The sequence below is a fragment of the Bombina bombina genome, chromosome 1 (assembly GCF_027579735.1).
Source record: "Bombina bombina isolate aBomBom1 chromosome 1, aBomBom1.pri, whole genome shotgun sequence".
Lineage (NCBI taxonomy): Eukaryota > Metazoa > Chordata > Amphibia > Anura > Bombinatoridae > Bombina > Bombina bombina.
This window is the reverse complement of record NC_069499.1, coordinates 799,742,063-799,769,165: the sequence shown is the minus strand read 5'-3', so window position 1 is coordinate 799,769,165 and position 27,103 is coordinate 799,742,063. Positions and strand designations below refer to the sequence as shown.

The following is a 27,103-nucleotide window of genomic DNA, read 5'->3' as shown; positions in this document are numbered from 1 at the left end:
TATCGGAGGAGAAAAATTTGCATAATCCCCATTCCACTGTCCGAGCATGCACAGTTGCAGTGGTCTGAGATGAAACCGAGCAAACGGAATGATGTCCATTGCCGCCACCATCAATGCAATTACCTCCATACACTGAGCCACTGACGGCCGCGGATTGGACTGAAGGGCTTGGCATGTATTTAGAAGTTTTGATTTTCTGACCTCTGTCAGAAAAATCTTCATTGCTATAGAATCTATCAGAGTTCTCAAGAAGGGAACCTTTGTCTGTGGATTTAGTGAACTCTTTTCTAGATTCACCTTCCACCCATGAGTTCTCAGGAAGGACAACACTGTGTCTGTATGAGACTTTGTCAGATGATAAGTTGACGCCTAAATTGCCCTGCGGCCTGAGAACCGCCAGAAGGGACCCTAGAACCTTCGTGAAGATCCTGGGTGCTGTGGCCAACCCGAAGGGAAGAGCCACGAACTGAAAATGTTTGTCCAGGAAGGCAAACCTTAGGAACTGATGATGATCCTTGTGGAAAGGAATATGAAGGTATGCATCCTTCAAGTCCACAGTAGTTATATATTGACCCTCCTGGATCATTGGTAAAATTGTTCGGATGGTCTCCATCTTGAAAGATGGGACTGAGAAACTTGTTTAGACTCTTGAGATCCAAAATAGGTCTGAACGGGGGGGGGGGGGGGGGGGGCAGAGCTAGCCATTGAACCGACCAGACGCACACCTCATGAGCTCTTGCCAAATAAACAGATTTAGGGGGTTAATTCTTGAATAAGCATGACATTTGTGACCTATAACTCAGACCCTAGAAAGAAGCTTCCCTTTCTAACTGTTTTGATGTAGTTTGGAACTTTTGATACGATAACCGCAGGAACCAAAGTCATTCTGATTGACCTCGAGGCATATGATTGATAACGCAGATGTCATTTCTACCAGCACAGCTTGGGCATATTATGGAAATACCAGCAATATATACTGAAGACAGAATGGATGCAGTCCGTAGATGGGAGGAGAGTATCATACAACTTGTAAGCAGCCATTATAGGCAGCTTGAGAAGGACCTACTTATGGCACTGAAATCTACATGCAGCAGTGTATTGATTGACGGCGCTCAGCAATTTTCTCAGAAACGGAGCCTCCTACGAGACACATTCAATGAAGCAAAGAGCTCTGATAATAGGAGGTCCCGGGCAGTAACCAGATTGCCATGTGGAGAGCCCACTGCTGGTAGTGCATGTGACCCGGTTGGGGTCTCGAGATCTACATTTGAAACATACCCATTACAGCCACGTGGAACTCCAAAGGCATTGACCCAGTGTGTCGACATGGTTCTATACAGGAGGCCTCAATTTGGCGAAGATGGGGAACTGTCCAGATCACGAGTCCAGTGTTGTACAATCCCGACCTTAACCAACCCGATAGATGCTGCGGATCGGGCACTGAGAAGGCGCCCTTGGGGTAATAGCAAGCTGCATCTGGAGTGTAGTGGGATGATCAGAACTGGCAATGCTGGTCCACTGGCGACTAATGCTGAGTTGGTGTCGCTGTACAGTGCTCTAACTAGCTGGTATGTGCGGCTTGTGAACAAGGGGACTAAGACTGTTTTTGAGGCCATGGAGCACTACTTAGTCTGGCGGTCTGGAGTAGGATAAGGATGACTATTAGACGTTGATCCATGTGGTTATCTGGATCACTGTTACAGCTAAAAAATATATTTGTAGCTAATTCTGTACAATGTTTTTATGGTTTGGTTAATATTGTATGATTGGTATTGTTTTATATAAGCCTGTTTCTGAAGCTACAGTTCAGCTGAAAATTACTCCCTAGTGATTCTGGGCCTTCCCCATACCTATCATATGGCAGTGCACACTGGACAATGTTTTTTTCTAGCTGGCTGGGTGCTACTAAGTACTCAGTTATCTAATGTATTATATTGACCAAAATGGGTGTTAATTTCTGAGTCCCGGGTTCACTGGGAGTGTTATTACTGTTTTTAGAAAACTGTTATGGAGGGCCTCATGCAATCTGTCATTTAATGTGTATGTTTCCATTAAGCTTCATAGTACTACTAGGTTTCTGTTTTGTCTTGTTGTATCACTACTATTTGCATAATGGTTGTCGGTTAGGCACCCAATATTTCCATATAAAGTATTAATAAGTTCCTTGTCATTTAAAGACATATCTAACCTCTAGGGTCATACTGTATGCAAAGCCTTTTATACTTTCTGTAAATGGGCCAATTTGAACAATGTTGTCCCATGTCTATAGATATTTGTATATTTCTCTCTCTCTCTTTTGCTATGACCTTTGTTAGTGTTAAGCGGCCACTAAGGCTAACCTTTTTTCATCATCCATTTTGAAGTTAATGGTAAAGCACAGTATATTCCATACCCACAGTGAGTGTTCTTTTGTACTATTTCACAATGTACATAAGCCAATGTTTACATTTTATGTGTTATGGTTTTCTAATATCAAGCGCCCAAAATCAGGTATATCACATTTCCAATTTTATAGTCTAGGTCCTTCCACTATCCTAATGTTTGTAGTTCCAATGAGACTGATATAGAGACGTTTAAAGACAATCTTGAAAATAATGCTGTGGGTTCTTAATGCTACCTTAGGTTGCTACTTGCTTTTATTATGTGGTTGGCTGATGGCTTTGATACTATTGGCTGCGGACATCTTATCTTTACACCTCGCCTGTGGGTTAGTGGGGAGCCCCGGGAGAGACACTTGCATAAGTGTATGTGTAACAAATGCCACAGCAGTTACATAACAACCGTGTTGTGAGTGGGTCACTGATACCATGCCTTCAATGATACTGATAAACCCTGTATATGTGTCTGTCCAGTCAGGGGGTTTGAGGGGGCCCTCGATAGGGACAAGTATATATTGCCATTGTATTTTTCTGTATCATTATCCTTTCACTATTGCTCGTGACAATCCTTACATAATATGTGTTTCTCCTTCTGGACCAGTGGCCAGGGCCTGGAGGGAGTCCACATAAAGGAAGTTTAACCCACGATCACGCCAACCTATGATCAATTAATATAAACTCTTATCTACAGCAAGGAGAAGGGCTATGTAGGGAAGTGGACTTCACTAACAAGGGAATTCTACTTTGTAGTCGAAGGACGTAATACTTAAGAGATAACTTATTCCCACAAGATAGATGTAAGCTTAAACTATATAGTCTAATGATGTTATACGGCAAGGCCCCATAACATGGTAGGTGGGTCCTTGGCTCTGCAAGATGCCCAGTGCTATGTTATCTATAATACTGTAGGGCACGTTATATCTTAAGGTAAGCTAAGGAAACAATTTTATGTCTAGAACAAGTAATACTTCTTTTTAATTCTTATACTGAGTTATACCTAATTACCTTTATGTTTATTCACGTTAGATATTCCGTACTAGTACACCTCCCCCCCCATTTATAGAGCCCTTACCAGGGTTCGAATTAGGCAAACTATTTTCGCCACAAACCCTCACATTTCACAGGAATATAATTTTCCCATTGACTAGAATTAACTTGTTTATCTGTTGAGTAGGGATTTATGATTCTATATATGGCTATACCTGTATGTGCTTAATATACGTTCATTAATCTTGGACATGTGTGCTTGAATTTCACGTTTGTGTCTATCAGAACAGGGGTCCTGCGTGTCCCCAATTGTTACTTTTAACCTCTAAACTGAATAAAAATTTATTTACAAAAAAAAAAAAAAGGTCTGAACGTTCCCTCTTTTTTGGGAAGCACGAAAAGATTTGAGTAAAACCCCTGTCCCTGTTCTAGTCTTGGAACGGGACCTAATTACTCCAATAGTAGAGAGGTCTTTTACACAACGTAAGAACGCCTCTCTTTTTATCTGGTTTACAATCGTGAAAGAAGAAATCTCCCTCTTGGTAGAAAATTTTTGAATTCCAGTTGATACCCGTGGGTCATGATTTCCAGTTGATACCCGTGGGTCATGATTTCCAGTGCCCAGGGGTCCTGGACATCTCTTGCCCAAGCCTGGGCAAAGAAAGAAAGTCTGCCCACTACTAGATCCGGTCCCGGATCGTGGGCCGCCCCTTCATGCTGTCTTTGTAGCAGCAGCAGGCTTCTTGGGTTGTTTACCCTTGTTCCAAGCCTGGTTGGGTCTCCAGGCGGACTTGGCCTGAGCAAAATTCCCTTCCTGCTTTGTGGAAGAGGGTACTCCTTTAAAGTTTCGAAAGGAACGAAAATTATTTTGTTTACCCCTCATCTTAACAGACTTATCCTGAGGTAAAGCGTGACCTTTACCTCCAGTAATGTCAGAAATGATTTCCTTCAATTTAGGCCCGAATAGGGTCTTACCCTTGAAAGGAATAGCCAAGAGCTTTGACTTAGATGACACATCAGCATACCAAGATTTTAACCATAATGCTCTACGCGCTAAAATGGCAAATCCTGCATTTTTAGCTGCCAACTTAGCAATTTGAAAGGCGGCATCTGTAATAAAAGAATTAGCGAGCTTGAGAGCCTTAATTCTATCTAAAATATCCTCTAAAGGGGTCTCAATTTTAAGAGACTCTTCTAAGGCATCAAACCAGAAAGCTGCTGCAGTAGTAACTGGAACAATGCAGGTAGTCGGTTGCAAAAGGAAACCCTGATGAATAAATAACTTCTTTAGAAGACCCTCTAATTTCTTATCCATAGGGTCTTTGAAAGCACAGCTGTCCTCAATAGGAATAGTTGTACGCTTAGCCAGGGTGGATATAGCTCCCTCCACCTTAGGGACAGTCTGCCAAGAGTCCCGAATGGTGTCTGATATGGGATACATTTTCTTAAAGTTAGGAGGAGGAGAGAACGGTTATCCGAGATCCTCTTGGGAACCGGAAAAACATCAGTGTAAGTGGGAACTTCCAGATATTTGTCCATTTTACACAATTTCTCTGGTGGTACCATAATAGGGTCACAGTCATCCAGAGTCGCTAAGACCTCCCACAGTAACAAGCGGAGGTGTTCCAGCTTAAATTTAAAGGACATAACGTCCGAATCTGTCTGAGGTAACCCACTTCCCGGTTCCGAAAGTTCTCCCTCAGACAAAAGTTCCCTGACCCCCAACTCAGATCCCTGTGAGGGCACATCGGAAATAGCCAACAAAGCATCAGAGGACTCAGTATTCACATTGATCCCTGTCCTACTGCGTTTACCCTGTAACACTGGCAACTTAGATAATACCTTTGTAAGGGTAGTTGGCATAACTGCAGCCATATCCTGCAGAGTAAATGAATTAGACGCGGTTGAGGAACCCGGCGTCGCTTGGGTGGGCGTTAAAGGTTGTGACACTTTCAGTACAAGAGGTACACAAAGTAAGAGGGGGTTCCACAATGGCTTCTAAACACATAGAACAATGAGTTTCCTCAAGTTCAGACATGTTAAACAGACTAGCAATAGCCACAATTGTCGTTTTTAATCCTTATTACTGAATTAAACAATTTTCAGAAAGAAATGTACTGCGCCTTTAACTAATAAAAGCGCAACAATTTTACTGTACTGCACCAAAATCGATTTTTTTTGTACGAAACAATTAAACTAAGCAGTTCAAATTTTCCATAAAATTATTGCACCAATTGAGCAAGATTAAATCACCCTGTAAAAAGCCTTTTTTTATCTGGTAACAAACTTTAAACAATGATAGCAGCCCCTGCACCTACCTGCCCCAGGGTACTGAAGATTGAATCATACGCATACACAGTCTCCTCAACCGCATGGGAAGCGGTCTTCATAAGCCATGTGGTCCCCAAAAGTTTTAACACACATATTTGTTATGCCCTTATTAAACATAGTAAAGGCACAGCTGCCTCTCCCAGTGTCAAGCCCTTATTAAACTACATAACCATAAAAATCATTATGTATGCACCAGTAAGATCAGTAATTCATAATCCTATATGTCTACTGCTTACCCCTTCCCTACAGGGAATAATGTCAGCCATTTCTGATATAAACAAGTCTCCTCAAAAAATAAAAGCCTGAACATACCTCAATGCTGCTTGTAGCATGACACCGGTCTCCACACTGAAGATTTTTCTTGCACTACCTTCAGAACTCTGTGGGAACCAGAATGGATCTTAGTAACGTCTGCTAAGATCATCAACCTCAGGGAGAAAAAAGGATCTCTTCTATCCTCCTGGGAATCCAGACTGACTATTTCTCCCTGAGGAAAAATAGTACACACCGGTACCATTTTAAAACAAAAAATATCTTGATTGAAGAAACTAAAACTAACACCTCACTTTACCTCTTCCTATTACTAACACAGGCAAAGAGAATGACTGGAGGTGGCGGGAAGGGAGGAGCTATATATATACAGCTCTGCTGTGGTGCTCTTTGCCACTTCCTGTTAGCAGGAGGATAAATCCCACAAGTAAGGATGAAATCCGTGGACTTGTCATATCTTGTAGAAGAAAAAGACAATATTGGTACTAAAACCCCACACTAAATTGATTTGTATACATGAAACAATTTATATACTGTTAATATAATAGTGTCCAAGAGTTGATATTTGATATATAACTTTAGATGTATTTATAGTTACAGATTTTTAAATATAAATTTGGCATTTATATTATATGAAGTATATTCCATTAAGTATTTAAAAAAACTTTATTTAACCATTTTAGAAATTCATTGTTTATATAAATATCTTTTAAAATTTAAATTTATTTAATTTTGCATCTACTGATTGTACTTCACTATTAAATTAAAAGTGTTTCTTTTTATTCTTTTATTCATTTACAAAAAATCCACCTTAACAGAACAGATGAATGAACTCTGGAACAAATTCCACCTTTAAAAGAGTGACAGAACCAACCCATTACACTGACCAATAGAATTAAAAGGAGGGCTATTTAAATGTCCATTAGACCAAACAGTGTTACACGTCTTGATAAAGCCCACACAAGGGCGAAACGCGTTGACTTTAAAAGCAGAGACCACTAGGAGTCTAACTACAGTATCGAAGAAGGAACTTCAAGGAAATGCATCTCTCCCTGTAGGATCCTGTAATCTACAAGACACAGGGAGTACAAACGGCCGTTTGTTGGAAACCATCCCGCTTTCATCACGCAGGAGCGTATGTCAGCACAGCTGATTTGGAGTCAGACTGCAGAGAAACACAACGTACTAGCACTGCTGTGATGCACAGCACATGAACAGAACACAGTACCGAAGGATATTCACAGTAAGTCTGCGCTTGACTATATAAGAGCCTGAAGACCCAGGTATGCCAAGTTTCTTTTCACAGCAATAAAATACGAGACATTTTACAAAACTATTGGTCAGAATTATTGATTGTTCTGCTAACAGGAATTGGAGATATTGACACTAACAGATGTGGGTTAACTCAATCCCACAAAAACAAGATTGATCATTTCTGTTATTTGACTTTCCAAACCGCTTTTTATCGAATGAATTTTCAGCCAATAAGTTAATTATTGACAAGTTTGGCAAGAGTTACTATTGTTAAGGTGGAACCTAATATAAATTGGTGCGCAAACTCCTATTGTTTTTAACTTTGTTATGTTAATATTGATGAAATTGTAAGAATTTTTTTTTTATGGGAGACGTCCCTTGTTTTTTTTAGAAAAAGTTTATGAAATTATGTATGTATTTATTACGATCACATTAATATATTTATATTTTTATTCTTAATAAGTTTTACAAATTCATTTTCCTGAACCCTTGAGCTCATTAGCGCTCCCTAACTTTTACATTGTGTGTTTAACTCTTTAATTCTATCAATCTTAGGGAAAGATTGATTAGTAGGGGAGCTAAGGGTTAACAGCTGAGTGCCTTACTTAGTTTTTCAGTACCCATTTATGAAGCAACACTGGAAAAACCATGGCTGGATCACATACAATTGTTGAAAATACAATAAAATTTGGACTTTTTTTACTTTTGTATAAGGAAAATGTGGGTCTGCGCTAGGGGTGTAATGCCACTCTTCTAGTAAACTCCTCACTAGATTGCTAACAGTCAATATAATGCAGTAGGATAAAATAGTGAAGAGGGCGCTATTAAAGCTTACACTGTATAAGAATTAAATTATTGTTTAAATTTATAGTTTCAACCTATATATGAAAAAAAGATACCTTCATGTGTATTCAGTATCAGAAATACATTTTAGTATTACATACCAAAATACTTAATAGCAATGTTGAATAAAAGTACTTTGTTGCAACACAGTAAAAATATATAAAAACATATGACAAAGCAAAGGGACGTCTCCCTATATTTTGGGTAACACCCAAGAGAATCACTTCAGTGAGTGTAAAACATGAAAGTCCCGATAAAGCCCTGAGACACAGATGAAACACGTTGATGAACTGTCTGGTGCCTATATCATATTATAATACACGGATTGAATAGAACTGTCAATACTCCAAACATCTATTCAATTACAAAGCGCAGCAGCCAATCAGAACTGCAATACAAGGACACGTAAGAACTCCGAACAAGGAATCGTGTGAAGAACGTGGGAGCATTGCTTGCCGTAAGTCGGAGAAATATGCTAAACTATCCCAAGGACTAAATAAGGCAAATACAGGGTGCGGAATAAAGGTACTGTGAGCCGTTCTAATACTTTGCCATATATGCTGGATCTCTCTTTGGAAGTGAGCTGTGCTTCAGATAAGTGTACACTGTACACGGACTAATAGTCACACAAAGTGTTATCCTCTTTTGCGCTGGACTTTCACGTTTTACACTCACTGAAGTGATTCTCTTGGATGTTATCCAAAATATAGGGAGATGTTCCTTTGCTTTGTCATATATTTTTTATATATTTTTACTGTGTTGCAACAAAGTACTTTTATCCAACATTGCTATTAAGTATTTTGGTATTAAATATTAAATTGTATTTCTGATACAGAATACACATGAAGGTATATTTTTTCATATATAGGTTGAAACTATTTTTATTATTTTCATGACCTGGAGTCCATAAGGCATACTTTAGTATTCTGCAGTTTTCCTAAACTTATTGCATATTACACAGTGACTACTTGGATCACAACACAAGCTCATTAAAATCTGGCATCTGGCTGGTCACAGCAAAAGATATGGGATACATATAATCTAGAGGGTTTTCAAGTTGTCTTATTCTTGGATTGCCCTGAAGTTGGAAATCTTGCAAATTTTGTTAAACAAAATAATAGTTCTATTGAGTGCAAATATTATGACTTATGTATAATTGCATTTGACAAACCTTTCCTCATGAACTTGCTCTGATTGTGATCCATTATATTGTATGGAATAAGTGTGTAATTCACCATAGCATTCTGGCTCATGACAGAGAACTTGCAATGCTGTTCCACCTTATCAACCTCAGCAGAGTACATGGGACAGCCCAGAAATCTGCAAACCCTTTTTATGGATCGCCTCAAGTCCTGAAAAATAAAAATGGTCAAATGGTAAAAGATTAGAATCAAGCAGTGACTTACATTTAAAATGTTTTGAGTGTTCAACAATGTGGGTGTATGGTTCTGTCTCAATTTTGTGATATGTATGACCTACACTTACTACACTGTTTTTGGAGGATTTTGGTCTGTTTTATGGAAAACTGTCTGTGTCAGGATATGTACTGCCAGTTTATTCTGAGATATATATATTACCTGATAAATTTATTTATTTTTTGATGGTAAAAGTCCATGAATCATTACTGTTGGGAATTCATCTCCTAGCTACCAGGAGGAGGAATGACACCCTAAACCAGAGATTTTATATCCCACCTACTTCCCTGACCATCCCAGTATTACATATAGCCAAGAATAGAAGAAAGAAGCAAGAAAGGTAGTATGAATTTCAGCAAATCCCGACATCAACCAAAGGGCTTCTCTAGTTAGTACAGTCAAAGAAGTATTTTCTCATTAATGCCAATGACTTGAATGATCGCATCACAAATAAGGATTGTGCCAACTGCAGACAGCAGATGTGTTCCTGAATATCCTCTAAGGATGATTCTGCTGTAACCAAATCAGATAAAGAATGAACCCAAACAAATTCTGCTCCTGCAACACAAGCAATACCCACAGCGATTAAAACAGCAGACCCCCCTTGTCTGGAGGCTTTCCTTAGGAAACCTTCTAGATTAATGTCCATAGGTTCTCTAAAGAAGCGCTGTCTTCCAGGTTTGCTAGCTAAAACAGACATAGTGCCATCCACACTAGGAATGGTTTCCCATAGTTCCAGATTAGAATCTGGAATAGGAAACCACCTTTAATCTTCCTTAAGGACATAGATGCTCTAGCTTAAAGAGAAATGTAGACTCTTTTGAACCCTGATCTGAATCTGAGGATAATTCCTCAGAAGAAAGTTTGCCTTCAAGAAAGTGAAGGGTTGCTAGAGTCCATAATATGAACTGGCTCGAAAGACGAAGAGAAAAGTAGGTATATTACCTTAGGTAGAAGAACCTGAGAATACATTTACAATCATGATTACTTGATAACTGAAGAAAAGACTTAAAGGGACAGTCAAGTCCAAAAAAATACTTATGATTCGAATAGGGCATGTCATTTTAAACAACTTTCCAATTTACTTTTGTCATCAATTTTGCTTTGTTCTCTTGGTATTCTTAGTTGAAAGCTAAACCTAGGAGGTTCATATGCTAATTTCTTAGACCTTGAAGGCCGCCTCTTCATTTGACAGTTTTTCACCACTAGAGGGCGTTAGTTCATGTGCTTCATATAAATAACATTGAGCTCATGCCCATGAGTTTACCGTATTACACAGTAGATGTGGAGTACAAGGTATCATAAAGATATGAGACCCACTTATAGTCCCCTACAGTAACCAAAGGAAGGGCTGAGCTAGGTCCGAAACGTTGCAGTTATTCGTTGACCCATGATGAAATATTAGGGACACTCAATAAAAATGAAACTTTCATTATTCAGATAGAGCATGCCATTTTAACCCCTTAACGACCAAGGACGTACGCCATACGTCCTCAAAAAAAATACACTTAACGCCTGAGGACGTATGGCGTACGTCCTCGGTCTGGAAAGCAGCTGGAAACGATCCTGCTCGCTTCCAGCTGCTTTCCGGTTATTGCAGTGATGCCTCAACATCGAGGCATCCTGCAATAACCCCCCTTGGCCATCCGATGCAGAGAGAGCCACTCTGTGGACCTCTCTGTACCGGACATCGATGGCCGGTTTCGTTGGTGGGTGGGAGCCAGTCTGGGAGGCGGGTGGGCGGCCATCGATGGGCCGTATGATGTGGAGGGGGGCGGGATCGTGGGCGGGAACGCCGGGTGCACGCGGGGGTAGGGAGCGGGTGGGAACCGCTACACTACAGAAAAATGATGGGAGAAAAGTGGCAGTGAGGGCCAAATATATGTAAATATATGTCAATCTAAGAGATCTGGGAGGGGGTGGTGGGTTGGTCTTTTGGGGGGGGCAAGCTACACTACAGAAAATTATTTAAAAAAAGAATAAAAACATATTTTACTATAAACTGGGTACTGGCAGACAGCTGCCAGTACCAAAGATGGCTACTAATAAGTTAGAGGGGGATGGGTAAAGAGCTGTTTGGGGGGTATCAGGGACGTTGGGGGCTAAGGGGGGATCCTCCAGAGCAGCATATGTAAATATGCCTTTTTTTTTAAAAATTTTTTTATCAAGGATAGCTTTTTTTTTTAGTACTGGCAGACTTTCTGCCAGTACTTAACATGGCGGGGACAATTGTGGGGTGGGGGAGGGAAGAGTGCTGTTTGGGAGGGATCAGGGGGTGTAATGTGTCAGGTGGGAGGCTGATCTCTACACTAAAGCTAAAATTAACCCTGCAAGCTCCCTACATGCTACCTAATTAACCCCTTCACTGCTAGCCATAATACACGTGTGATGCGCAGCGGCATTTAGCGGCCTTCTAATTACCAAAAAGCAACGCCAAAGCCATGTATGTCTGCTATTTCTCAACAAAGGGGATCCCAGAGAAGCATTTACAACCATTTGTGCCATAATTGCACAAGCTGTTTGTAAATGATTTCAGTGAGAAACCTAAAATTGTGAAAAATTTTACTTTTTTTTTTATTTAATCGCATTTGGCGTTGAAATGGTGGCATAAAATATACCAAAATGGGCCTAGATCAATACTTAGGGTTGTCTACTACACTACAATAAAGCTAAAATTAACCCTACAAGCTCCCTACATGCTCCCTAATTAATCCCTTCATTGCTGGGCATAATACACGTGTGGTGCGCAGTGGCATTTAGCGGCCTTCTAATTACCAAAAAGCAACACCAAATCCATATATGTCTGCTATTTAAGAAAAAAGGGGATTCCAGAGAAGCATTTACAACCATTTGTGCCATAATTGCACGAGCTGTTTGTAAATAAATTCAGTGAGAAACCTAAAGTTTGTAACAAAATGTGTGAAAAAGTGAACAATTTTTTTTTATTTGATCGCATTTGGTGGTGAAATGGTGGCATGAAATATACCAAAATGGGCCTAGATCAATACTTTGGGATGTCTTCTAAAAAAAATATATATATACATGTCAAGGGATATTCAGGGATTCCTGGAAGATATCAGTGTTCCAATGTAACTAGCGCTAAGTTTGAAAAAAAGTGGTTTGGAAATAGCAAAGTGCTTCTTGTATTTATTGCCCTATAACTTGCAAAAAAAAGCAAAGAACATGTAAATATTGGGTATTTCTAAACTCAGGACAAAATTTGGAAACTATTTAGCATGAGTGTTTTTTGGTGGTTGCAGATGTGTAACAGATTTTGGGGGTCAAAGTTAGAAAAAGTGTGTTTTTTTCCATTTTTTCCTCATATTTTACATATATTTTTTTTATAGTAAATTATAAGATATGATGAAAATAACGGTATCTTTAGAAAGTCCATTTAATGGCGAGAAAAACGGTATATAATATGTGTGGGTACAGTAAATGAGTAAGAGTAAAATTACAGCTAAACACAAACACTGCAGAAATGTAAAAATAGCCTTGGTCCCAAACGGTCAGAAAATGGAAAAGTGCTGTGGTCATTAAGGGGTTAAACAACTTTCAAATTTACTTCAATTAACAAAATGTGCACAGTCTTTTTATATTTAAACTTTTTGAGTCACCAGCTCCTACTGAGCATGTGCAAGAATAAGTGTGTATGCATTTGTGAATGGCTGATGGCTGTCACATGGTACAAAGGGAGTGGGAAAAAAACATAACTTTTAAAATTGTCAGAAAAAAATCTACTACTCATTTGAAGTTTGGCCTAAGTGGTATTGCATTGTCTCGTTATCTTGCATTTGTTGATTATGCAAATCTACTGTATTGACTGGGTTCTTTTTATTAGAAGTGCTGGAGGACTTTTTACTTTACATATGATTTAAGACTTGGTAAGTCTCCTCAGGGCACTCTGTTTAACAAGTGCTGTTCCCATTTTTTGATTGTTTGCACCTCCTACAGTAACTAGTCATGTACAGTAGCACTAGGCAAACAAATATGTAAACAAACTTTCTGAAAAATATGCAGTAAATTAACCAAAAATTATGGTAAAATTACTAGTAAATAACATAAAAAAAATTAACAGTGCCACCCTCCTGTTCGTTGTATAGGGTTAAAACTTCAGTACCTGGAATTTAATGTCAAGGAGACTTCTGTTGCACACTATGGTCACAAATAACAGTGAAAACAGCGCCACACTGCAGCACATTGGGGAAATGCCTAAATGAAAGGGCAGGAAGAAGTTAACACTCACCGTTCTGGAATATAATAGCCCCCCCACCCGTCCTGTGCTTGTTGTTCCTTCCTCTGTGTTGAGAGCATTAAATCTACACCCAGCTGTAAAACTTACCCCTCTCAGGACCTCTAGATAATGATGGGCGTTAACCAGAATAATCACAAGGGGAAAATGTAGAACTGGCCCTGAATAAAATAAAAGTGGAAGCCTCTTAAAATGGCCATACTATTAAGTTCATACAGCAATCTCAGTATTCAGATAGAATCGGCCCTGAATACATTTGTAAAGTGGCAACCATTAAACCCATATAGCAACCTAGTATGCAAAATAAGAAAAATCACATAATACCCCACATACATTAATCTATGATAATGTACAGTAAAGAGGGACTTAAAATAATAACTAAGGACTTAGAAATAATAAACTCCAATGAGGTGTAAAACTGGCTATGATATACACTGATATGTGTACCTACTGATAGCCTGCGGGCTATGTGGGAGATGCAGGTACCCAGTGAATGCTCACTCCACTGATCTTACCCAGATATTAATCCTGAGAATGCAGTAGAGAGCACATCCTGTACTGTAACTAACAGTAGAGAATAACAGTAGTGGATATACTAAGGTAGTACATCTTCATGGCCAAACAGGAGGAGGCTAAAGAAACTGTCCCAGCGACACCTGTGGCAGGCTTGTGACTACTTGTGACTGTAAGGAGATTTACATTGCACAGCCAGTACACTCCTACGTCTATTTCTTCAAAGTTTTACCTTATGAGGGAATGATGGGATTAAGATCACTGTTATTCTAGAATAAAATCCTTAACACCTCTATCTCTGCCTGCTCCTAAGATAGGCAAAGAAAATACTGGGATGGCTAGGGAAGAAGGAGGTATATAAAAGCTCTGGTGTAAGGTGTCTTTGTCTCCTCTTGGTGGCCAGGAGATGAATTCCCAAAATTAAGGAATCGGGGACTCTCACCACCTTAGGAAATACATAAATAATCAAAAGTCCTTATAGATCAGCACTCTCACCAAAATCAAATATTCTGTTTTTGAGAAAATTAACAGAGTTTTATATCTTTAAAACTCAAAATATGATTAGGTTACTATTTATTGTAGGCACTATGTAGACTTTTAAACAATCCATTAAATGTTTTGTTTTTTTATATTGAGCTCTATAGCTTCCAGATATTGATTTTGTTTATAATGCATACACTTTACATACTTTACACAAACTTGTGTGGGCCATGCAATCTATATTTCTGTATAGATGCATTCTCCATATTGTTCAGAATATGATTTCTGGTAAATGGGTTCACTCTGCACTGTGTTTTTTGTATATATACAGTATATATATATATATATATATATATATATATATATATATATATATATATATATATATATATATATATATATATATATATATATATATTTACAGGGGTTTGGTTTTGAATATTACTATGCCTATGTATGGTCTTTTATTGTAAATTTTCAGTTTATGTTGCTTTAATTGTTGTCATCACTACTTGGACAGTGTGTTTGGGGTGGACTAATGGTTTAAAAAGTTTCCATACATCTTGTATACTCTGGTTGGTCTGAGAAAGAGGAGTTTGTTCCTATTACACACACCTATCACCTATTACACACATTTTAAAGTTATAAAGCCAGTAATTGCAGATTATAGATACATATATGTTGTCAGAGTCCTTACCATCAACGGGTCGTAAGAACCCGGTCTCGGCAAACACAGAGGGTGCCGCACTCCTTCTTGGCATCCCACAGAGAAAGAAATAAAAGACAACCTAAATCTAAAGAAAAACTCTGGGAAGTTCTGAAAAAGCCAGGTATAATATACCAGAAGATTACTTCAGAAAACTTCAGGACAGTCTCCCTAAAATAGTTCAAGATGTGCTTAATGCCAAGGGAGGTCACACTAAATACTGACTTTTTCCTGAAGAAGCCATTTTGTTTTCAAATTTGTGTTTTTTTTATATTCTGCGTACATATTTCCTGCATTTTTTTGTTTGTGTCTTAATAAAGAGACAGAAAAATAAAATGGGTGATCGTTAAAACGTTGCTATATATATATATATATATATATATATATATTGTTGGTTTTTTTTTAAAACATGCTCCATTTAGTAGAGACAAAGAGGAATAACCTAACATATGAAATGTGATATGAAACCTAAAATTTGTCTTTCATGATGCAGATTGAGCATGTGATTTTAAACAACTTTCCAATTTACTTCTATTATCATTTTTTTTCTTCATTCTCTTGGTATCTTTTTTTGAATATCAGGGAAGTATGCCGGCCCATTTCTGGAGCACTATATGGCAGCAGTTTTGCAAGAATGTTATCCATTTGCAAGAGCACTAGATGGCAGCACTATATCCTGCAATATAGTGCTCCAGATGCCCACCTAGGTATCTCTTCAACACAGATTATCATGCGAACAAAGCAAATTTTATAATAGAAATAAATTGGAAACTTTTTTTAAATGGTCTGCTCCGTCTAAATCAGAAAATAATTTAATGGGTTTCATATCCCTTGAAGATGAGGTAAAAACATATATATTACATCAATACATTATATACATTATATTTATATTGTTAAATATAATGGATTATATTTTTTTTTTATCTCCACCTTTTGCATTTCCTCATATGTAATGTAGAACAAGTCCAGGTTCCTGCGCTGTTTGTGCCAACCCTTCACATGCTCGAACCAAGAGCCATAATTAACTGTAAAACAAAGATACCATTAACAAGAAAGGAACCTTAAAGACACCACTTGCTTTTGTGTAAAAAAGTGCTAACTAGAGTGGCCAAAAAGGAAAATCTGTAACATTTTGGTTTAAAATGCCACCGATTAGCTAAACCAGATATTTATTTGCAGCATTTAGAAGAAAACCTTAGTTACAGAATTTGCTTTTTTGCCTCTCTAGGGAGTGTGTGGCAAACACATTTTTTACACAAAAGAAAAAAAAACATCAAATCTAGCAATACTAGAATTCCACATTTCAGCTGTAGAGATAATGAGAGAAAAATCGACTTAAAGAAGTAACAGAGGACATAAAACACCTTGTGCTATGGTGAAAAAATTGTACTTGTCCCATTTAAAGACACTTAGAAATTCAACACTGCATAAATAACTACCATTTACACTTTAGGGGAAGGAATGGCAACCAATATTCTCAGTGACAGTGATGTCGGCTTACTCCTTCTCTCTTTCAGAGACCAATTACAAATTCCTATTGAGGTGGTATCTTGCGTCTCAGAAATTAAAATACATCTGACCTTTGCTGGAGAGGATGCATTGCAACTGGCTCCCCTTTTCACATATGGTGGGACTGCCCCAAACTCACCCAATTTTGGCAGAAGTATGTACTTTCGTAAATATAATGCTTAGCTACAAGCTTCCATTTACTATAATTAATCAGTTGTTTGATTGTTTATACATCTCAGGTTAAAGGGACACTGAACCCAAATTTTTTCTTTCGTGATTCAGATAGAGCATGACATTTTAAGCAACTTTCTAATTTACTCCTATTATCAAATTTTCTTCATTCTCTTGGTATCTTTATTTGGAATGCAAGAATATAAGTTAAGATGCCGTCCCATTTCTGGGGTTTGAATAAAATGATACATCGGGCTATTTGCACAGCTAACATACTAAGCAGATTTATCGTAATATGTAAATAAGAGACGCTGTTAGGAGCCTTAATGAAAGGTTTATTATAAACCCTACCAAAGAAAAAAACTTTTATGTATATTAAATTGAGATATTTACAAATCCCCTATAATATTTACTTGGAGTTAATCAATGAGAGGATTTTGACATTGAAATTTGCATGAACTGTGCATTGTATCGTAAAGAAAGAGGGGTTTGAATAAAATGATACATTAAATTAACATAAGAATAATCGTCTTGAAATAGTAACGCATATGTATCAACATACAACCCTCAATCTATCTATACACTCACAAGCTGTTCACAGTACAGCTAGACCAAAATATTAGAATTAGTATTGTGTAAAACTGCACATCTCTTAGTTGCCTCTCAAATTTCAGAGAGGATATATAATAAACAGCAACCATTAAGTGCAGAATATCATCATATATAAGAAACTCTACTCCATCGTATTTAAGAATTTAAAACTCTCACTACACTCTGAGAGCTACTGCCTAATACAATTGCAATAGCTCTGTATAATATACAGACTATTGACAAGAGGCACACCACTACCAAAGTCTACGTGCTCCCAACTCATATTTCTAACTCGAACATAAAAGTTACAAAAAATATACAGTGGTACTAACTACTGGAGGATACTTAAGTGTGTTTTTAAATCATTTTCCTATCTTATACATCAACTTATTAAAAGTTAAGTTTTATTTATTTTCACAAGACCATAAGAAGCTGCTGTGCTAATTATAAACATTATATTTGAAATTCATAAACCTAGATTGCTAACTTGTGTATTCTTGCCAAGAGTAGGTTTCTTCATACTCTATTTAAGATTACATCATTCAACAGCCCAGCAGGCTCCTACTGGGAAGTGTCATCCTGCAAAGTACAGTAGGTCTCTACCGATCTGCTGGGAGGGTACACACTGCATTGTGGTAAGTTCCCCCCATCGCTTCAGGGTGTCTTTTTACCCTGCAGGATGTGGCATTGCACCATCAGGAAAGCTGGTTGCAGGAACTCAATATGATGCAAAGTATTTATATTCACTTGCTGTGCAAATGAAATGAAGACAACCTCTACTTTGACCCCCTCAAGCTAATTGTATTTTCACATTGGTCCCTGCAGTGTTTGCTATTTAGTAATGTGGCAGGGAACAGTAGCATGGCCCAGCAACAGATAAAGCTTTATAAACAAACAGGTGGGCACGGTATTGTGGCATCACACAGCAGTATGACTCAGCAACAAGCAAAGCTTCATAAACAAACAGGTGGGCACAGTAATATGGCAGGGCACAGTAGCATGATCCAGAGACAAGCACCTCATAAACAAACAGGTGGGCACAGTAATGTGGCAGGGCACAGTAGCATGATCCAGAGACAAGCACCTCATAAACAAACAAACGGGCACAGTAATGTGGCATCGCACAGCAGCATGACCCTATACAGCACTGCAGAATATGTTGAAGCTCTATAATAATCTGAACTGTAATGTATGTGTGTATATAAAACAAACAAAAAATGCTCATGTGGCGGCGGCGCTAGCGTTAGGGTTTGGCTTGATGAAAAGGTGGCAACCTTAGGTTAAATACACATAGGTAAAAGTAAGCTCCAGAGCAGCAATGCACTACTAGGAGCTAACTGAACACATCTGGTGAGTGAGTCAATGACAAGATGCATATGTGTTTAGCAACCGGTCAGGTTCCAGAAGTGATTTGCTGCTCCAGAGCTTACCTAGTTATGCTTTTTAATAAAGGCAGAGACTAACTACATATGCATAATATTGCTTCAGAAAGATAACAAATGTCTTCTAACTGGTATAACACATCAGAAGGTGACTCCACCGGACAGATAGTTCAGCATGCTAAGGCACTGTGGCTGAGCTCAGTAGCAACCCAAGGGTTGCAGTTTCGATCCCCGGCGAGGTCCACTCAGCCTTTCATCTTTCAGAGGTCGATAAAATGAGCAGCGCCTTGAGACCCTTACGGGTGGTTAGCTGGGCTTTACAAGTACCCAATACATACATACATACACCTAGGTTCCATAGCTGGTAATGTCATATAGCAATATAGATTTCTGACCTTTTCCCTCGAGAAACCGCTCCAAAAATTCTGGGAAGGAACCAGGATCTTGTAAGAATTTGGCCATTTTGTGGAAATAGAAGAATGAAACTGCTACATCTTTCGGATTCCTTGCTATGTAAATGACCTGTAAAAAGCAAGTGATGGTAAGCATAGTATACGTGAATACCAGCTATAAAGCAATATTGGTAGTGGCAAACACAGTAAAGGTTCTTATTAATGCCTGGGGTGTGAAGAAGGTTATTCTGTTAGATACTGCAATGGTTATAAAACAACTGAATCTATGATTTAATGTAAACAAGGAACTTCCAGGTTTCAGCAAAGATCAATGAAATAGAAAATGTTGAAGTTGCTATATAGATCCAAAAAAAAAAACAAAAAAAAAACTTATACAGAATCTTTGGTTTGGTAACACATCAATGTTATTACAAGATATAAAACAACTCACTTTTGCCTTGGAATTTAACAGTGATGGGAAAAGCACCTCACTCGGGAGGTGGGTGGTGATGATTCGAGGACCCTCTCCTTCACTTAGAGTATCTTTGAAGTATGTATGCTCTAACCAGGGGGCGCGTACCCAGTTTGGAATGGTTGTGGCCAGTTCTGGGTCCCCTTTGCTGTAAATAAGAGTCAGAATCTCTTGCATCCAGGTGGTGCCTAAGAAGAGAGACCAATCAAATTGCATTAAATCTGGGTGATTTGACTCACATTTGTACACCACCAGAATATTATAGATTACATGTGACCTTCTAGCTCAGTAGATGTTTATGCTTTTGAATATCCTTCCTTCTTGATTGAAGGGAATACAATATAGAAATTACAATAAAACTAAAACTGCAGTCAAACTTTTCCTATAGCTCGCTTAAGCACGTTAACATTTTATCCACATTAAAACCACTGAGCCAAAGGGTGGGTTTCATCTCTTACTGGTATACAGTTGAGGGGGGAAAAAAGAAAGAAAAAAAAAGAAAAACACACAAAACTGGAAGAAAATATATAATTGCAAATAAAGTATATTTTGAAATGTAATTATAAAAGTTATTTCTAATGCAGTGAATCTTTAATTTGTCATATGAAAAATTATGTTCGACTAAATAGTATTATTTATTTATTTTAAATGATGCTGCTTTTGTACACCTCCCCCCCCCCCACCCGATATATTTATTCTACTTATTTTTAAAACCTTTTTTTACCATAGCACCTGCAACATAATTTGTAATATGTTAACTAAAGTTTCCTGGCATTTAACTATGAAAATTGTTGATACTCCAGGCTTACCTGCTACATTATATACTATATGGCCAAAAGTATGTGGACATCTGACCATAACACCTAAATGAGTTTGTTGGACATCGCATTCCAAAACTGGGAGTTAATATGGAGTTGGTTTCATCCATTTGCAGCTATGATAGCCTCCATTCCACAAGTTTTTATAGTGTCTGTGTGAATTTGTGCTCATTCAGCCAATATAGCCGTTGTGAGGTCAAGCACTGAAGTTGGAAGAGAAGGTCTGGTTCACCATAGGGGTTTCAGTTTATCCCAAAAGTGTTCACTTGGGTTGAGGTCAGGGCTCTGTGCAGGCCACTTGAGTTCCTCAAACCCAAACCCATGTCTTCATGGATCTCGCTTTGTGCACAGGGGCATAGTCATGCTGCAATAAGATAGGGCATTTTCTAAACTGTAGCAACAAAGTTGGAAGCCCCAAATTGTCTAAAATGTCTATGTATCCTGTAGGATTTAAATGACCCTTCACTGGAACTAAGGGGTATAGCTATACCCTGAAAAAAGTGCCCCAAGACCATTATCCCTCCACAATCAAACGTAAGAGTAGGCACTATGCATTCCAATAAGTAGCATTCTCCTGGCATCTGCCACACCCATTTTCCCATCATACTGCCAGATAGTGAAGCGTGATTCATCACTCCAGAGAACTTGTTTGCACTGAGTCCAGTGGCGGCTTTACACCACTCCAGGTGACACTTGGCATTGTGCATGTTGATTTGAGGCTTATGTACAGCTGCTCTTCCATGGAAACCCAATGCATGAAGCTCTTGATGCACAGATCTTGTGCTGATATTGCTTTCAGAGGCAGTTTGGAACGACTCATGCAACAGATAATTGGCAATTTTTACAGAATATACTCACCAGCACTTGCCAGCTCTGCTCTGGGAGTTTACGTGGCCTATCACTTTATGGCTGTGCTGTTGTTGCTCCTAGACTTTCCACTTCACAATAATAGTATTAAAAGTTGACGGGGACAGGTCTAGTATGCAGAAAGTATGCTTGCTACTGTTTGTGTAAAGAGTATTTTCATATGCAGGGGGAGGGGGGGCGTGTCTTCTCTTTTTGGTATACAACCACTTTCAGAGGGTGTTTCAGATAACCTTTTCAACAGTGTTAAATTGGGAGCTTCTAAGTAGGTTTTTATACTGGATTTTTATATCAGTATCTGTGCATATTTTTATTTATAGTAGTGTCTACTACATGCAGTTATATGAAAAATTGTGTATACTGTCCCTTTAAGGCACATTTGGAAATCATTTCAAAATGGGTTTTACTACCATCTTATAGATCAACAGTAGTAACAGGAATGTGTGAAAGGTTGTACTTGATGGCGTTTAATCTTTTTTCAACATATTTTATTACATAACTTTTACTATATTACACACCCTTATTGCTTTTTTATTGTTGACATAATTCCAAATTGTGCTTGTAGTTCTTGTTCTGTCATATAATAGCTATTAGTCATTAAAACTGGCATGTCCAGACTAAGGCTTAGGTGCCACAAAATTTCGCCCATCTGTGCTGTCCTCATCTGAACTGAATGTTGTACACGGCTGAACCAGGCCTTAATTACTTTGATTTGTAATAGAAATTGTTCTCTTCAAGCATGAAATTTGAAGAAACTGATACAGTATTTTGCATTTTCAGCATCATATAAAGAAAGATACAGAATTAACCCTTTAACAATAACACAAAGTCGTCATCCGCGCAATACCTAGAGTGTGGACAATAACTATGTGTTGTCCTTTTGGGGGCGGGGTCACTATCGTAGCTGACTACATCCCTGCTACCGGGATTCCAGTGATTTTTGCATGTGTGAGCTTGGTAATGTGCTGGGCCGCTTCAGGCTAATGAACAGAGCTGGGTGGGGGTGAGAGTGTTAAAGCCCCTCAAATCTCAGCTCACTTAAGGCCTAAAAACCTTTAAGACCAACTTTTTGAAAGGCAGTTGCCTGCACTTTTAAATGGCATATGTCTTGGGTGGAAACAATGTTAAAGGAACGGTCTAGTCAAAATTAAACTTTCATGATTCAGATAGGGCATGCAATTTTAACTCCGATTTGCCAGCCCCCTGTATTATGTGACAGACATTAGCCAATCACAGACTAGTATACGTATACCCTGAAAGCTTGTACACATTCTCAGTAAGAGTAGGTGTCTCAAAAAGTGTGCATATGAAAAGATTTTGCAAAATTTGATAAAGTAAATTGGAAAGATTCTTAAAATTGTGTGCTCCTTCTGAATCATAAACGTTTAATTTTGATTTGAGTGCTCCTTTAAACCAATAATCCCATCCTTATTTGGCCTGTATTTGCTATCAAAGCCATTTTTGTCTGTGAAAAAATGGTGTATAATATCTATGGGTACAGTTAACAAGCGAGCAGATAATTATGGTGAAACCAATACTGAGCAAATATTCCATAATTAACTGTGTCATGAGTGTGAAAAAATGCTGTAAATTAAAGGGATAGTCTAGTCCAAAATAATCTTCCATGATTCAGATAGTGCATGTAATTTTAAACAACTTTCCAAAATTTACTTTTATCACCAATTTTGCTTTGATCTCTTGGCATTCTTAGTTGAAAGCTAAACCTAGGTAGGCTCATATGCTAATTTCTTAGACCTTGAAGGCGCCTCTTATCTGACAGTTCACACTAGAGGGTACTAGTTCACGTGTGCCATATAGATAACATTGTGCTCATGCACGTGGAGTTAGCACTGATTGGCTAAAATGCAAGTCTGTCAAAAGAACTGAAATAAGGGGGCAGTTTGCAGAGGCTTAGATACAAGGTTATCACAGAGGTAAAAAGTATTAATATAACAGGGTTGGTTATGCAAAATTAGGGAATAGGTAATAAAGGGATTAGCTGACTTTTAAAACAATAAAAATTCTGGTGTAGACTGTCCCTTTAAGAAAGCTTTCAAAAATAGAAATATTAATGGTTTATTTTTATCAATTAAAAAAATGCAAAGTGAGTGAACAAATGAAAAATCTAAATTAAATCAATATTTGGAGTGCCCTTTACCTTCAAAACAACATTAATTATTCTAGGTACACCGCACATAGTTTTTTGTTTTAAAGAAACTTGGCAGGAAAGTTGTTCCAAACACTTGGAGAACTAACCATAGTTATGCTGTGGATTTAGGCAGTTTCAGCTGCTTCTGTCTCTTTAAAAAGGGACATTACACACTAGATTTTTCTTTGCATAAATGTTTTGTAGATGATCCATTTATATAGCCCATACAGGTTGATTTTGTTTTTAAAAAATGTATAGTTTTGCTTATTTTTAAATAACATTGATCTGATTTTCAGACTCCTAACCAAGCCCCAAAGTTTTAGGAGAATACCAACGTATACCAACTCCAGCTTGCTCCTGTTTGTGTAAAAGGTCTTTTCATATGCAAAAGAAGAGGGAGGGTCTGATATTTCCCACTTGCAGTGGGTGTTCCAGCTTCCTTTTCAACAGAGCTAAATTGGGAGCTTCTAAGTAAGTTTTTAAACAGTTTTATACTGGATTTTTATATCAGTATCTGTGCATATTATTCTTTATAGTAGTGTCTATTACATGCAGTAATGTGAAAATTGGACTCGATGTTGAAATCAAAGCTCTATGGGGGCCATATCATCAATTCCAGGACTCCTTTTTCTTCTTTATGCTGGAGATAGTTCTTAATGACTTTGGCTGTATGTTTAGGGTCGTTATCATGCTGCAGAAAAAAAATGGCTGATAATAAGATGACTCCCTGTTGGAAATGCATGATGGATAAATATCTGCCTGCACTTCTCAGCAGTGAGGAGGCAGTTAATTCTGGCCAAATCCCCAACTGCATTTACAGAAATGCAGCCCCAAAATTTGCAAGGAACCTCCACCATACTTCACTGTTCCCTGCAGACACTCATTCTTGTGCCGCTCTTCAGCCCTTCAGTGAACACACTAAATATTTGGCTGTAGCAGAATTCAAACTTTTGACTTATCAGTCAGAACCCAATGCCATTTTTCTGCACGCAAGTTCCTGCGTTTTCTTGCATAGTTGAAGAATCACTTGGCCGTGAATCCACATTAGACTTATGGCTGTTTGGCTGCAAGTCTTCCATAAAGAAAACCTCTGACCAGACTTCTCCAAACAGTAGATGGGTGTACCAGGGTCCCACTGGCTTCTGTTAATTCTGAGCTGATGGCACTGCTGGACAACATCAAATTGTGAAGGTAAATATGCATGATGTGTCTCATCCTTTGCCGACCCATGCATCTACGTTCCTCAATATTGCCCATTTCTTTGTGCTTCTTCAGAAGAGCTTGGACAGCACATCTAGAAACCCTGGTCTGCCTTGAAATTTCTTTGTGGGCGAGACCTTGCTAATGCAGTTTACCTGCTCAGTCTTGCCATGATGACTTGACATTAAACTGTCTTCAGCAACCTCACCTTGTTAGCAGTTTGGCTGTAATGATTGTGTTTCAACCAACATATTAAATTGATGATCATATAATTGGTATAATTGTTTACTTATGCACGTATATGCCTACAATTACAAAATCCCTGACTTTGCACAAGTGTACCTAGAAGAATTGCTGATTGAAGGCAAAGGTTGTGTGTGGGGATTACATTTTGTTCCCGTTTAACCCCATGAGCTGAGCTATTTTGCATATAATAGATGCTGCTGATATTTCTAGTCCAAAATAAACTTTCATGATTCAGATAGAGAATGTAATTTTAAACAATTTTCCAATTTACTTATATCACCAATTTTGCTTTGTTCTCTTGGTATTCTTAATTGAAAGCTTAACCTAGGAGGTTCATATTCAAATTTCTAAGCCCTTGAAGGCAGCCTCTTCTCTCAGGGCATTTTAACAGTTTTTCACCACTAGAGGGTGTTAGTTCATGTGTGACATATAGATACCACTGTGCTCATGCACGTGGAGATCTAGTGAGCCAGCTCTGATTGGCTAAAATGGATGTCTGTCAAAAGAACTGAAATAAGGGGGCAGTTTGCAGAGGCTTAGATACAAAGTAGTCACAGAGGTAAAAAGTGTATTTATATAACTGTTTGTTATGCATAACTAGGGAATGGGTAATAAAGGGATTATCTATCTATTAAAACAATAACAATTTTGGTATAGACTGTCCCTTTAAGCACTACTACAAGTCATTTTTCAATCCGAATCACAAGACGACTACATACCGTTTTTTTTCCAGCAGACCTAGCAGATTCAAGCTATACTATTATTTTATGTATATCTCATAATGTGAGAAATCTATAACAAAAATGCCTTAAAGGTGTGTAGACATATACCAGGGTGCATGTGTCTGATATAAACAGTCCAGAGCAAAGACAGCACTCACTGGATTTAAGTAAAAAATAACATTTATTGAAAAAAAGTTAAAAGCGTAGTCCCAGAACATTTCGGTGTCCACAAACACCTTTGTCAAATGGCATCACCCAGCTTAAGGACCGTTGTATAATCCTGACATCCGGGAGGCAGAGTAACATATCTCCTTTCAAGCAGTCTTATATACCTTCAAATGATTTGTCAAACAATCCAAATTGCATGCATCCATGAGGCCACGCCCCTTCCTGTTTCCTGCTCCTTTACAATTGGATGTAGACACGCTCACACCCCTCCAGTGTTTGTTTTGCATGCACATGGCTAATTAGCATATCCGGAACTGTGCAGGTCATCATCACAGCTCCCGGGTGTGAACACATGTAAATGCGGTTTGTAGGAAAAAAGAACAGTTTTTAAAAATGCAGCTGCTGATGTGTAAACACATTCAACACTGTCATGATACAGCACATGGTAAAGGAAAAGAAAGGCAGACACAATTATATGCTTAACCACATCCTTGTTATGCAGAGTGAAAGTTATGAAAATTGGCTTTGAATTCCTAAGTCTTTGAATGTCCTTTGTTGAAAAGCACTTGTGTATATGCACAAATCCCAGCAATGTCCTTTTTGTATGCAGGGATATCTACCACAAATAGATATAGATAGATGAGTATCAACAGATCAAGAACACTGGTCAATAAATGGTCCAAAGTCCATCTTGAATGTCCTTTGTTGAAGAGCACATGTGTGTATGCCCAAATTCCAGCAATGTCCTTTTTTGTATGCAGGGATAACTACCACAAATAGATGTAGAGAGATCAGTGTCAACAGATTAGGAACACTAACCAATAAATGGTCCAAAGTCCATCTTGCTGTTAAGACCCCTTGGGTCAACTGTATCCATGGTATAGATCCACTTGTCTCCTCCTCTCTTCATGGGAGGCACATGATCAATGATTATAGTCTTCAGACTGGAGGCATTATGTTTGTGCAGAGCAAAGTGTCGGGCCACCGGCT

At 38.3% G+C, this 27,103-nt stretch overlaps 1 protein-coding gene across 1 annotated transcript in view; it reads right to left on the bottom strand.

Moving 5' to 3' along the window:
• LOC128645989 (sulfotransferase 2B1) overlaps positions 1-27,103 on the bottom strand; it is a 68,767-nt gene that overhangs the window by 19,990 nt on the left and 21,674 nt on the right. The window contains exons 3-6 of the mRNA XM_053699365.1: positions 19,926-20,134; positions 19,478-19,604; positions 16,360-16,454; positions 9,235-9,415 (exon numbers count right to left, since the gene is read on the bottom strand). Coding sequence (XP_053555340.1) covers positions 9,235-9,415; positions 16,360-16,454; positions 19,478-19,604; positions 19,926-20,134 — 612 coding nt within the window. The remainder of the gene's footprint in view (positions 1-9,234; positions 9,416-16,359; positions 16,455-19,477; positions 19,605-19,925; positions 20,135-27,103) is intronic.